At 43.8% G+C, this 13,443-nt stretch overlaps 1 protein-coding gene across 1 annotated transcript in view; it reads right to left on the reverse strand.

Moving 5' to 3' along the window:
* Positions 1–3,881, reverse strand: part of LOC135113153 (acylpyruvase FAHD1, mitochondrial-like) — a 4,843-nt gene extending 962 nt beyond the window's left edge. The window contains 3 exon segments of the mRNA XM_064028229.1: positions 993–1,265; positions 1,750–1,849; positions 2,418–3,881. Coding sequence (XP_063884299.1) covers positions 993–1,265; positions 1,750–1,849; positions 2,418–2,506 — 462 coding nt within the window. The 5' untranslated portion in view covers positions 2,507–3,881.
* Between the last annotated feature and the right edge of the window lie 9,562 nt (positions 3,882–13,443).

The following is a 13,443-nucleotide window of genomic DNA, read 5'->3' on the forward strand; positions in this document are numbered from 1 at the left end:
CAGCCAGTGTTGCCATATTTCCATGTGCTAAGGTGGCAAAATCACTTTAACCCTTTCACTGCCACACCAAACAATTAGCAGCACCAGAAGCAATGCATTAAGTCTTTATAAGCATCTACAGGAAAGTCAGCAATAAATAAAGAATACATTTTGCAATTTCTTCCCAGTTCAAAGATTGGACGTGGCTGTGGAGCAAGTGAAGGCGTCTCAGAGTGATTGGTGATTAGGGAAAGGTGTATCAAGTGTCAGTCAAAGGGTTAACATAATCAGTGAGAGCACAGTAAGCCCTCATTAAGCTGGTATGGATGACATGAATGTTTTAAGCTCCTCAAACTCTCAAACACTCCTGCATTTAGTGACCTACTGGTTGTTGAAGCGAATCCTGTGAGTCTCCTGAACAACTATTATATTCAGCACACTAATTTTCACTGAATGCAGCAAAAAAGTCAACTGCTGCCATCTGAATGAGTATTACTAAATGACTATGTACAGTGGCCTCAGGATGCTACAAGGCCTCACTGTAACAACTGCCGGGTGGTGCGGGTTTTCAGATATGACGAAATTATGCAACTTCATCCCCAAGTAGTTTGCTGTGTGAAGCCTTAACTGTACGGGGAAACACAACTTGGGTTTGCTGTACACCGAATGCAATATAGAATTAATGCAACAAACTTTGTCCAAGAAACTGCATGTAAACTTCATCAGGGTCAACTTAACAGAACCACACAATATAATAACAACAGGATGTACTGTATGAAATATAAATGAATAAATAAATAAATAAATAAATAAAATAAATAAATAAAATAAACAAAAACACAACATAACACAATACAGAACCAACACAACAAAGCAAGTCACACAAACCAAAACAAAGAAAACACAAACCAACACAACAAAACACACACCCTCTCTTTCACCAACACAACAAACAAACCAAGCCACCAGACCCCAAACGAACCAACCAACAACATAACCAGACAGCTCCTCACCTTGCACCAAATCCTGACATCACTTGGGTCCTTCAGTTCCTCCTTCGTGATGAACCTGGAGACTGGGAGGGCCGTGTCAAAGCACTTAGCCAGGGTCCAGGGGTTGCCCTTCTTCTTGGCCTCCTCCTGGAAGTCCCTAGCTGTCATGTCGAGCGTCAGGGCGTAGCCAGCGACTCTGCCAAGCACCTCACTTTCTGGCACATCTCGGCAGGTTTCTCCGATCACAATGCCGAGTTCTATTTCATGGTGGAAGTCTTGACAGCCTCTTGGGATCTGTGGGGGGGGCTGAGTGTTAGCTTTGTGTGTGTGTGTGTGTGTGTGTGTGTGTGTGTGTGTGTGTGTGTGTGTGTGTGTGTGTGTGTGTATTTACCTAGTTGTGGTTTATGGGAGGGGAGTAATCTCATAGTATCCCGTCTCTATATCTATCCAGTTTAGTCTTAAAAGAATAAAAGCATAGAGTTACAGAATTGACAACATCTTTGCTGAGTTCATTCTATGTGTGTGTGTGTGTGTGTGTGTGTGTGTGTGTGTGTGTGTGTGTGTGTGTGTGTGTGTGTGTGTGTGTGTGTGTGTGTGTGTGTGTGTGTTGAGTTGATCTGTTATATTAATTGTGAGATGATGTATTTGTGAGATGTGAGTGTAGAAATGGAAGTAAGGATCTCTCTCTCTCTCTCTCTCTCTCTCTCTCTCTCTCTCTCTTCTCTCTCTCTCTCTCTCTCTCTCTCTCTCTCTCTCTCTCTCTCTCTGTGCCCCTCACCAGGATGGGTCCAGCCCCCTCCTCCAGGTAGGTTGATGGGGGCTTCATAAACAGCATGGGCTTGGTGGGGACAGCATTGCCCAGCTCCTTGCAATGGTCTCTGAAACAACAACATAAAGAAATAGAAAATGCCACAATGGTCAGTAAGCCAAATTAAGAAAGAGCAAGTCAAACAATCTCATCAATATTGAACTATTAACAGTTTACAAGGTCCATGGGGTTTTGAGTTAGGATTAATGCTTACTGGTTTTTAATATATGCATAAATATTTTGCCATTAGATTGCTTGTTATGGGGCAGTTAGGGCGTGGCATTAAGGAAAATTACATAATGCAGAGAGAGACGGGGCTGTCTTAAACCAAACTTATGATTTCAAAGCGAATACATAAACAAACAAAATAAACAAATAAATAAATGAGAAACTGTCTAAAATTAAAAGGATGCGATTTTGTGAATGTTTAGATCACTGACAACATGAATGAGACTAACAAACATAAACCCAGTCACCTGCGCTCACCTGAATTTCCTGCCCATGACCACAATATTGATAAATAAATGACGAAAAACACCTGAATTTAAAAGAATGAGGTTTTGTGCAAGTCTAGAGCACTGACAACATGGATAAGACTAACAAAATATAACTCCAGACACCCAAACACCTGTGCTTACTTGTAATTCCTGCCCACGGCCACGATATTCCTCCCCCAGTGCACAAAACGACTGAAATTTTGTGCGCCGGTCATTGCTTGGGCTGCCATGGCGGGAGATATAGACAGAGATAGATGTACTCGTAAATGTAAACGCAGAAATAGATTGTTCGTAGATATTAATGTAGATTTGGGCTGTAGTCTTTGCAATGGCGGCTTGATGGGTTGTGTTTTTCAATGGTTTTCTCGCTCTCTCCGTTTCTTTTCTCCTGCAAGCCTTATTTTGTTATGCCTGGCTGAGGTGGAATTCGGCCTTTAACTATTTCGCCACTGTTTATCATTATTATCGTTATCTTTCTTATCTTCTACATCTTTGTTTTTTGTTTCTCTTTTTTTTAGTATTGTGGATTCTGTAACTTGTTTTTCTTTCATGGTTTTTCACTTTTTTTTCAGTTCGGCGTCTAACTTTTTCGGAGCCAAACTTCATAGTGCACACTTATATCGTTATCTTCCTTACCTTCTTTCAATTTAATTTTTAGTACTGCGATTTATGTAACATATTTATTCGCTATAATTTGCTGTGATAAGATTCGGCGTTTAACTTTTCCGGCACCAAACTTTATTTATTTATTCGTTTATATTTATATTCGTTTATATTTATCTATTGTTGTATATTCAAGTACAACAAAGGAGGATTGCGTAGCCTGCCATCCTCCCTTTATGCTCAGGTAGAGAAAAATATGTATTGTATCTAACCTTATTATCTCTTTATCTTCTCGTTCCCTGTTTTTTTTGTTTTTTTTTACCGTGAATTATGTAAGATGCATTTTATCTCTATACGTAATTCATACAGGTGTGTTGTGGTAAAGGGGAGCACAGGAGGGAAGGCGAGGTGGGGAGATCATAAGAACATTCGAATATAACAAAAATAAGAGAAGCTGCAAGAAGCCATCAGGCCAACACGTGGCAGTGCCTGTGTGAAGCAACCAACGTATTTCTCCCTGTCATCCATAAATTTGTCTAATCTTTTAAAGCTAACAAATACCTCAGCACTCCCCTGGGCACGTGGACGCCCCGGTAATGAGAGGGCAGATGCCGCAGCACGTCTGGCCACCGCTCATCATTCAGCCCCACGTCTCCTTCGCAACTCACGTCAGTTTACCACACACCAGATTCACTAAAGGTGTCCTGTTGTTTTTCGCCAATAAAATCTTAACAAAGTGTCGGACAAGGATGTTGTTTTGCCAGTGGATGTTTGAGACCCCGACCTAATTGGCGAAAATATGCTTTGGTGTCTTATATGGATAATGAAGGCAATTATAAGAGTAAATTTATGGTAAACTTAGCTAAAATTTACAGGCACTGGTAGCGAGACTAGGTGTTGTCATGATAGACTCATCTACTCGCGACGTTGATGTGATATTTAACTGTGATCGAAGAGTAATCACCCATCCAACCAGCAGTTCTGTCTTTTTGTCTCTCTCTCTCTCTCTCTCTCTCTCTCTCTCTCTCTCTCTCTCTCTCTCTCTCACACGCCGATAGGACACGGCCCCTTAAACTTTCAGTAGAGGCTTGGTCCTGTAATGGTCGTAATGGCCTCGTGTAGTAGATTTACATTATAATGAGGCTGCAGTGACTGTTACGGGAAGCTGTAGCCTGGGGTGTTCGCTTCTCTTCACATTTCATCCACCAGCAAAGGCTCGTCTTCATCACTTCATGCAGTTTAGATTCTATAAAACTGCTTCTCTTCCTCGTCGTCACATCCTGCAGGGGCGGGAGTCCGGCGTCCACCAGGCACAGCTCCGGACCTGTGTCTGTCCTGACTCCCAGCAAACACATCATCGCTCTCTTATATTGCACAATTAGCTTCTTGGGGTGGTGCGTGAGCCAGTCTCCGTGCTACAGAGGAGAGGGGTGTCATGGCGGCGTGGAATACAGTGCACTTGTTGGCATGTTGAGCGGCGTGTTGTTGTTAGTGAGGCAAAATATAGCACACTTGCTGAGCTGAGACGCGTTAGGTGGTTCGTGTAGTCTTGATTCAGTACTCATTGTTGCGTCGTCGCTGAGTCACGCCCCAAGTACAGACAGTTTCCGCCATGCAGAGTGCAGTGGTTGTCCAGGCTCCCGGCGATTCCAGCAAGTCATCAGTAAGTGTTATGCGGTGACTGTATCTAAAAATAAGATATAATATTATTTAAGTTTTATTTCTTTCTAACTTGCCTCAAATACGTTCTGCAAACGAGCTGAAGCCATTACCCTAAATAAATCATTGGCACTCTGGGAGACAGTTCACGCAGGGCACTCGGGTGCAAGGTCCCCCTCGCGTCGCCTCACTGATGAACCAATTTTCTCACACGCGTCAACCAAACTCCTTTTTCAAGTACTGACGATGATGTATAATTCAATGCAAAATTAAATGTCATTTCGGAAACTTACCAACCAAAATTTGTTCCGGAGGAGGAGGGGAGGGTGGCTGTCTGGCTGTCTGGCTCCACCCGGGGCCCAGGGCGGGGATCAGGCAGCAAGTCCCGCTCCTCCTTTGCCTCCTCACTCAGATAATATTATGATCGTCCACCTCCAGTCCCTCACACCCGCAAACAAGAGGCCATCGTTAACAAGCGAACACTACGCACCACGCACCACACACCAGAGGGGCCCTGAAGGGAGGATAAGGGCTCCTGCTTTCTTGACAGTGTCTGGTGAATTGTGTGTAGTGAACATAAGAACATAAGAAATAAGGGAAGCTGCAAGAAGCGACCAGGCTTACACGTGGCAGTCCCTGTATGAAATATACCTACCTATTTCCATCTATTATCCCCATCCATAAACCTGTCTAATCTTCTCTTAAAGCTCTCTAGTGTCCTAGCACTAACTACATGATTATTGAGTCCGTTCCACTCATCTACCACTCTATTTGAGAACCAATTTTTTCTCCTATCTAGTGGCTCATCAAAATTCTGCCTTCAGGACTTAGCTACATGTAAAGGAGGAGGCGCTTGCCCTCCACCGTGCCCCAGACACCGCCATGCGAGGGACCTTTCTTGGGGTGAGGAGTGCGCCTTCCTTGGCAGTGACTGGAGAGCTGATAAAATTTTCTTCCTGATGACCTCTTGTTCAGTATGAGGGGCTGGAGGGTTGCACCGCCACTGTCCCCACACACTCCTGCAGGCCTGGGATGGCGCCGTAAGGGGAGTAAGGATTCGTTGCTGCCAAGGAGATCTTACTTCAACTTCGTTATCGTGAAACTCGCTTCGTTATGCCGATTCCAGCGTCGTTATCGTGAAACTCGCTTCGTTATCATGAAAATCCCTTCGTTATGGCGACATCGGCATCGTTATCGTTTATTTATTTATTTATTTATTTATTTATTTATCTGTTTATTTATTCATATATCTCCCTATCCACTTGATTTTCCATATTCATTTTTTTTTCATTTCATTTTATTCATTTATTTTGCCTGACCGGAAGCCTCACTCTGCAGCTCACACACTCACCTGTCCATGGCGCACCTACACCTGCCTTCCCCCTGTGTGTGTGTGTGTGTGTGTGTGTGTGTGTCAGCCTCTCATGTTCCTCTTGGTTTTCATTTGAGGAAGGAGCGTAACATGAAAAATGAAGCCGTATAACGAAAACTGCGTCATATTACGTTAGTGTGTGTGTGTGTGTGTGTGTGTGTGTGTGTCGGTCTGTGGGCCATGTTGTGAAACACTTGTGGCCGCATCTAGATTATTATCGGAAAGTTTAAGTAAGTCTAACTGAAGTAACACGGATTTTTAAGAATGTTTTTTTTTCTATGGTTCTATTGAGAGATTAACAAGATTTCTACATCATTAACAGGAGAAGCACTTGAGAACCCGGCTGATCATTTCCGGGGGCTTCGACAATGATCGTGGTGAGAATAGAACGTTTCTGAATGCAGGCCTGTGCAGGGGAGAGGAAATAACATTGAAAGAACTTCTCATTGCACAACCTCTAGACTGCTGTGATTCGCAAACTGTGCGCCGCGGCCATCACCAAACTGTGCAGCCCAACTTTTTTAGATACCCACGTGTGTCCAAGATGCAGTGCACCACTAACAACAAAGCCTGAGATTCACTTTACTTTACCTTTCATTTATATCTAGAAAAAAATATACAACAGACATTTTTTATTACACTCTTATTGCACTTTTATCACACTGCTACGTATTGTTCATGGTCTCACAGGAAAGTCAGTTGTGATGTTTGAAAATACATAAATTTCACGAAGGCAAATGTTGTCCCTATCAACCCTTTCCTTCTGGAGATGCAGCTTTAAAGGGAGCGTTGTTCATTTCTTGATTATTACAGGAGCGCTCTTAAAAGGGGAAAGGGTCTCAAAATTGCGGTCATAAGGCGCCGCTACAAACTGGTAAAAGCAACTCAAACTGTGCTGAAGTAAAAATAACAGTGATAGTGATAACAGAATGGTAGCAGAGTAAAATAATATTGGTGATAATTAATGGATAAAAAGGAACAACAACAACAACAACAACAACAACAACAACAACAATAATAATAAAGAGAGAGAGAGAGAGAGAGAGAGAGAGAGAGAGAGAGAGAGAGAGAGAGAGAGAGAGAGAGAGAGAGAGAGATAATTAAGGCTTCGTTATGTACAATTTTCCAGTAAGTGACTCTTCTGTTACACTTTTGTTGCATTTTTGTATCCTAGACCCTTTTCCTTACCAAGACTCTGGCCACAGTGCAATACAACAGTCTTTCTTTATCACTTCTCTGCTAGTGGCACAGCACCATATTCTGAAACACTGCGACACACCTCCACTCCTCTTCTTCAAGCTACACAAATTCTCAAGGGAGTTTTTACGGTTCTAGTGAGAGATTAATCAGATTTCTACATTATCAAACGGGATGGTTATCTATGTGGCCAAGGGCGGCGGTGCTCTGAAGGTTACAAAGGTGGCTAGGCGTGTTTCCATGGCCGTTCTTCCCCACATCATGAAAACACCCTTGGAAACCTTATTAGCTTCCACTAACACCTAAATAAGTTGAGGAAGGGTGATGGATTCAAGATCATCTTTTTTTTTTCACTTTTTATTATAAAATTTCCTTGTACGCGTTTCATTTGAAGCACATACACGGTGATCTCTTTTGAATGTTTTCCTGCCGGCATGTTGTTGGAAAGAAAGGTGGGCGGGGCGAGAACCTTGTGGTGCTAAACAGGTAAACAGACAACCTCGTTACTTACCGATAGATCTGGCATCCCTTCTTTTCATGTATTCTCATGTTCCAGCCTCTTATCTCAGCTTTCCAAGCGTTGTGGCTTCTTATCTCAGCTTTTCAAACATTTTTACCTCTTATTTCGACTTTTCAAACGTTCCGGCTTCTTATCTCGGCTTTCCAAACGGTCCAGCTGCTTATCTCGGCTTTTTAAATGCTTGGGCTTCTTATCTCGGCTTTCCAAACGGTCCGGCTGCTTACCTCAGCTTATCTAGACTTTTGTAAACAATATGGCTGCCATGGTTTCGCCCCAGGCTCGGTACCATGGCAGGGTGAAGGTTTAGAAAGTTTAGTTTAGTTTCAGACAAAACTGAGAGAGACAAGAGTGAGGGAGAAGTTCAAATATTTTACTGCTTATAATTCTACATTTGCAAAGTAATTATTTAGGATCACCGAAATGGAATAACAAGTGTCGTGGTGGAAATAGTGTTTTTTTTATTAATAAAGCTGAAGACCTCCATCTTTGTCCCCGCCACTCACTCCCACACACCAGGCGAGGCAGTACGGGGAAGGGCAGCGCACTGAAATAGTGAAGTTAAAACGTCCTTGCAGATCTGCACTACTGTTAGGGACTCGCAGCCAGTCAGAAGCATAATTTCGACCAGCGACCAATCGGAAGCATGATTTGGAGCAGCGACCAATAGGAAGCAAGGGAGGCAAAGGGATCCTGCTACTAACTCCAGGCTCAGGTTTCGCTCATATTTTGGTCACATTCATAGTTCAATACCTACCGCAGCACCGACTGGCGAGATAGACAGCACTTCAGAGTGAGCAATACATAGCATTCCATAACGATGGCACGGATTGTATCGCCTGCATCGCCTTCTGGCTGTGTGCGTCCAAACCCACGCCGCCCTGTCTTCAAGGCAGCAAGCCCCTGCGCCAAGAAGTACAGGCGTCAGGGAAGCCGCAGAGACGACGCGATATATTCTTCCTCTTCGTCATCAAGTGACGCGTCGTCGAGTGGTACAGACGAAGAGAAAGAATTATATCGTGAAATGTGCGAGACGTTCAAAGCCTTCGGCAGTGAGTCCCCGCCTCCAGCCTCCTCAGGGAAGGAGGGCAAGACTCCTGCACACGTTGGGGGTATCAATATGCGCCGCGTGTTCAAGTGGATTGTTTTGTTCTCCCTCGTATGTTTTGTGATTTTCTTCTCAGTGGGATTGTACGACCTATATCAGGTCAAGTCAGAGAACGAAGGGCAACAATACCTACATGAAGCAAAAACAGAAACAAAAGCGAGGGCCAACACACATCTCCGGGACAAGCGTGACCACTGGAGAAAACGAGACCACAACGAAATGCGTCACGAACCAGACAAGGAATCTGAGGACGGAATAAAAGGACAAGAAGATCATCCTCACTCAAAATTCATTCTTGCTCTCGAAAAGAAACTTTTGGCCGGCCCATACCGTGAACATGCACGTCAACAGAAGCTTACAGCAGAAAAACAGAAAGAGCGCACAGAGAAACACAAGAACGCAAGAAAGCTTCGCAGCGTGTTGCGAGGCAGCGACGCTCAACGGTCTCGTGGTGTCGACGCTAAGCATGAACGTAACGAGATGCGCAGTGGACGGAAACAGAATGAAGGGGAAAACAAATCCCAGAACAAATGGAACCTTCACACCGTTGTACGAGAGCACGACAATAACGCCGTACAGCAGTTTCGTGATCTCGTAGAAAAAGTTTTGGACGATCCCGACTTGAAGCACGATAGTGAGGAGACACACTCAACTGAAAAACAGGATGAACCTGATGAGCATTCCGATCCCTTCATGAAAATTGTCACGGCAACAGAACACAACCCGCACATTGAAGAGCTGCTGCATGAAATGGGAGTAAAAGCATTTGACGAACTCATGCGTCTGTATGATCGCGGTCACATGCGCAAAACAAGTAAGAAGATCAGTGATGGCCAGAGAAGTCTGAAATGCCCGCCACCACAAGATAATGGCTTCACCACAGCTTCCACAGCGCTGAATGCAGAAAATACTTGCGAGGCGACGACACACTTGACGCTTAAGGGCGTGATCCAAGGAGCCAAAAATATTTTCAGGCACGGGTACAATGAAGAGAGAGAAAGTGCTCCTTATGAAGAAGAAAAGTGGACTGCGACTAAAGATCTTACGACTGCTGAGGAACAGAAGACTCAGACTGAAGAACTAGTGCCTGCTGGACAAGAAAACTGGGCTGATATGGAACACTGCAGATGACAGAGAAGGAGAGTGGATTGAAATTCCTGAGTCTGCACTTACTGGAGAAGACAACAAGATTGAATCTGATGAGTCTGTACCTACTGGAGAAGACAAAAGGAGTGAAATTGATGAGTCTGCACCTGCTGGAGATGGAAACTGGATTAAGATTGAATGGCTGGGTGAAGATGGAAACTGGAATGTGATTGAAAGGCTGCCTGAAGATGGAAATTGGACTGAGATTGAAGGGCTGCCTGAAGATGGAAACTTGATTAAGATTGCATGGCTGGGTGAAGATGGAAACTGGACTGTGATTGAAAGGCTGCCTGAAGATGGAAACTGGACTGATGCTGAAGGGCTGGCATGTGCTGAAGGTTGCACTGAAACGGGAAAAAATGTACCTGTTGTAGAAGGCAACATGACTGAAATGGACGAGTGTGTGCATGATGTAAATGGAAGCTGGACTGAGACTAATGACCACGAAGAAGCTGATGATGGAAACTGGAATGATGTTGAAGGGACGGCACGTGCTGAGGACTGGATTAAAGTTGAAGAGTCTGTACCTGCTGTGGAAGGCAACAGCACTGCAAATGATGAGTCTGTGCATGATGAAGATGGAAAATGGAATGAGGTTGAAGGGCCAGTTGAAGATGGAAGCTTGACTGATGTTGAAGAGCCCCCACGTGCTGGAGAGGACAAGAGCACTGCAACAGATGAGTCAGTGCATGATGATGAAAACTGGACAGAGACTCGTGACCCTGAAGCTGCTGGAGATGGGAACTGCACTGAGACTGAAGAGCTGATGCGAGATGGACACTGGACAGAGATTGATGGTCTGGGTGAAGATGGGAACTGCTCTGAGCCTGATGAGCCTCAACCTGCCGAAGATAGAAACTGGACTGAGACTGAAGACCAGATTGACGTTGGAGACTGGACTGTGATTGAAGGGCTGATTGAAGATGGAAACTGGTCTGACATTGAAAAGCTAACTGAAGATGACTATTGGACTGTGATTGAAGGGCTGATTGAAGATAGAAACTGGTCTGACAATGAAAATCTAATTGAAAATGAATATTGTACTGAGATTGAAGTGCTGATAGATGATGAATATTGGACCGAGATTGAAGAGCTGCTTAAAGACGCAAACTGGAGTGATACTGAAGGGCTGATTGAAGGTGAAACCTGGCCTGGTGTTAAAGGGCTGACACCTGCCGATCATGAGAACTGGACTGAGACTGAGGAGCTGCTTAAAGACGCAAACTGGACTGCGATTGAAGAGCTGGTTGAAGACGCAAACTGGACTGAGACTGAAGAGCTGACTGAAGATGAAAACTGCATTAAAACTGAAGGGCTGACTGAAGAAGTAAACTGGACAGGTGTAGAAGAGCTTTCATGTGCTGAAGATTGCATTCAAATGGAAGAAGTTGTACCGGTCGCAGAAGACAACTGGACTGAAATTCAGAAGACTTCCTCTGTTGACGAAGAAATCTGGGCTGACACTGAAGAACGAAATAAAATGAAGACTGAAAACACTTTGGCCATTGAGCAAGGAAAGGAAACGATATCTGTGACCCAGGACAATTTTTCCCAAGAAGAGAGAAAGTTCTTAAAGTCAATTATCCAGAAAGTCAGCAAAGTTTTCAGAAGCAGGTATAAAGAAATGGAAAATCTCAAAATCCATATGACTGTTTCTGTTCCTGTGAGAAGCTGTAATGAAAATGAAGAAGTCTTGTCTGTTGGGGAAGAAATTTCGTTTAAAGTTGAAGAATTTGTCTCTGTTAAGAAAGAAAGTTGTACAGAAATTAAAGAATTTCTGCCTACTGTAAAAGAGCAAAAGCCTGATGAAGGAGAAAAGTGGACTGAAACTGAGGAGCAGGACCCAGCTGGGGAAGACAAACCCCCTGAAACTGAGGAGCAGGACCCAGCTGAGGAAGACAAACTCCCTGAAACTGAGGAGCAGAACCCAGCTGGGGAAGACAAACTCCCTGAAACTGAGAAGCAGGACCCAGCTGAGGAAGACAAATACTCTGAAAATGAAGAGCAGGACCCAGCTGAGGAAGACAAATACTCTGAAAATGAAGAGCATGACCCTGCTGAAGACGACAAATACTATGAAAATGAAGAGCATGACTCAGCTGAGGAATTCAAATACTCTGAAAATGAAGAGCATGACTCAGCTGAAGAAGGAAAAGGAGGTGATAAGGAGGAGCCTGAGCAAAGTGAAGGAGGAAAGTGGAATGAACCTGAAGAGCGTGACCCAGGTGAAGAAGACAAGTGTGGTGATAATGAGCATGAGCATGAACATGAACATGAACATGAGCGTGGAAATTTGACTGAAATTGAAAAGACTGAAGGTAAAGGAATTTGGACTGGTGTTGAAAAAGTCACGCGAATTGAAGAAGGAAAGTGGAGTGGAATTGAAGAACCTGCACCTGCTGAAGATGATGAAAGGATTACAGATGAGAAAGCCGCAACTATTGAGAAAGAAAATGAAGAGACACTTGCTGATTGGTCTGCTGAACCTTCAACAGCGGCCAGCAAGACCATGAGACTGGTGACCAAGGCAGCCGGTGAAATATTAACTAGATATGTGAAGGGAGCCACAAAGGTTGTGAGACTGGAGGCCAAAATAGTTAGTGAACTTTTAACGAGATCTGTAAGAGGAGGCAGGAAGGTGTTGAAATTGTTGACCAAAGCTGTCTGTGAAATATTAAGAAGGTGTGTGAGAGGAGGTAAAAAGACCAAAAGACTGGTCACCAAGGCCGTCAGTGAAATATTAACTAATAGATCTGTAAGAACAGCCATTAAGAATGCGAGACTGGTGACCAAGGGAATGAGTGAAATATTAACTAGAAGTGTGCGAGGAGCCATTAAGATTGCGAGACTGGTGACCAAGGCGGTGTCACCTCGATCTGGCAAGACTGTGGGATCCGTGACCGGAAGTATGAAGAAGACATAATCGAGTGGTTTTGAAGGAGGCCAGAAAGACGCGGCACCAATCCCCAGCGGAGAGGAATTAGCAAAGATGCTCCACCAGAACTCTTCAGCAGTCACTGGAGTTGGGGACCCAACAAAGGCGACCCATGACACAGCGAAAGCCCCTGCACAGGAAAAAGTGGACGAAGAAGCAGACGCTGCTGTGACGAGCGACGACAGCTCAATAGGCGGGGCCAGTGTTGACCTTCCGTGGACAGAAAACAGTAAATCGGAGGGGCGCCTCTTCCTGACTACTGGCGATCTGAAAGAGTTGTTCTCAGGCGTGGCCCGGATGGTGGACACACGCGTAAACCAGGATGACTTCGGCAAGCTGCTTCAGGCAGTCTTGTCCAAGAATGAGACGCACGGGAACGAGGTGGTCAGTTCACGGGACTCAGGGAGTGAGGAAGAGTGATCAGTGCATCCCTTTGTGGTGGACTCACCAGCTCACAAAAAAAATAAATAAAAAAAAATAAATAAATAAATAAATAAATAAAATAAAATAAAATATATATATATATATATATATATATATATATATATATATATATATATATATATATATATATATATATATATATATATATATATATATATATATATATATATATATATATATATATAT

Source organism: Scylla paramamosain, chromosome 25 (genome assembly GCF_035594125.1).
Source record: "Scylla paramamosain isolate STU-SP2022 chromosome 25, ASM3559412v1, whole genome shotgun sequence".
Taxonomy (NCBI): domain Eukaryota; kingdom Metazoa; phylum Arthropoda; class Malacostraca; order Decapoda; family Portunidae; genus Scylla; species Scylla paramamosain.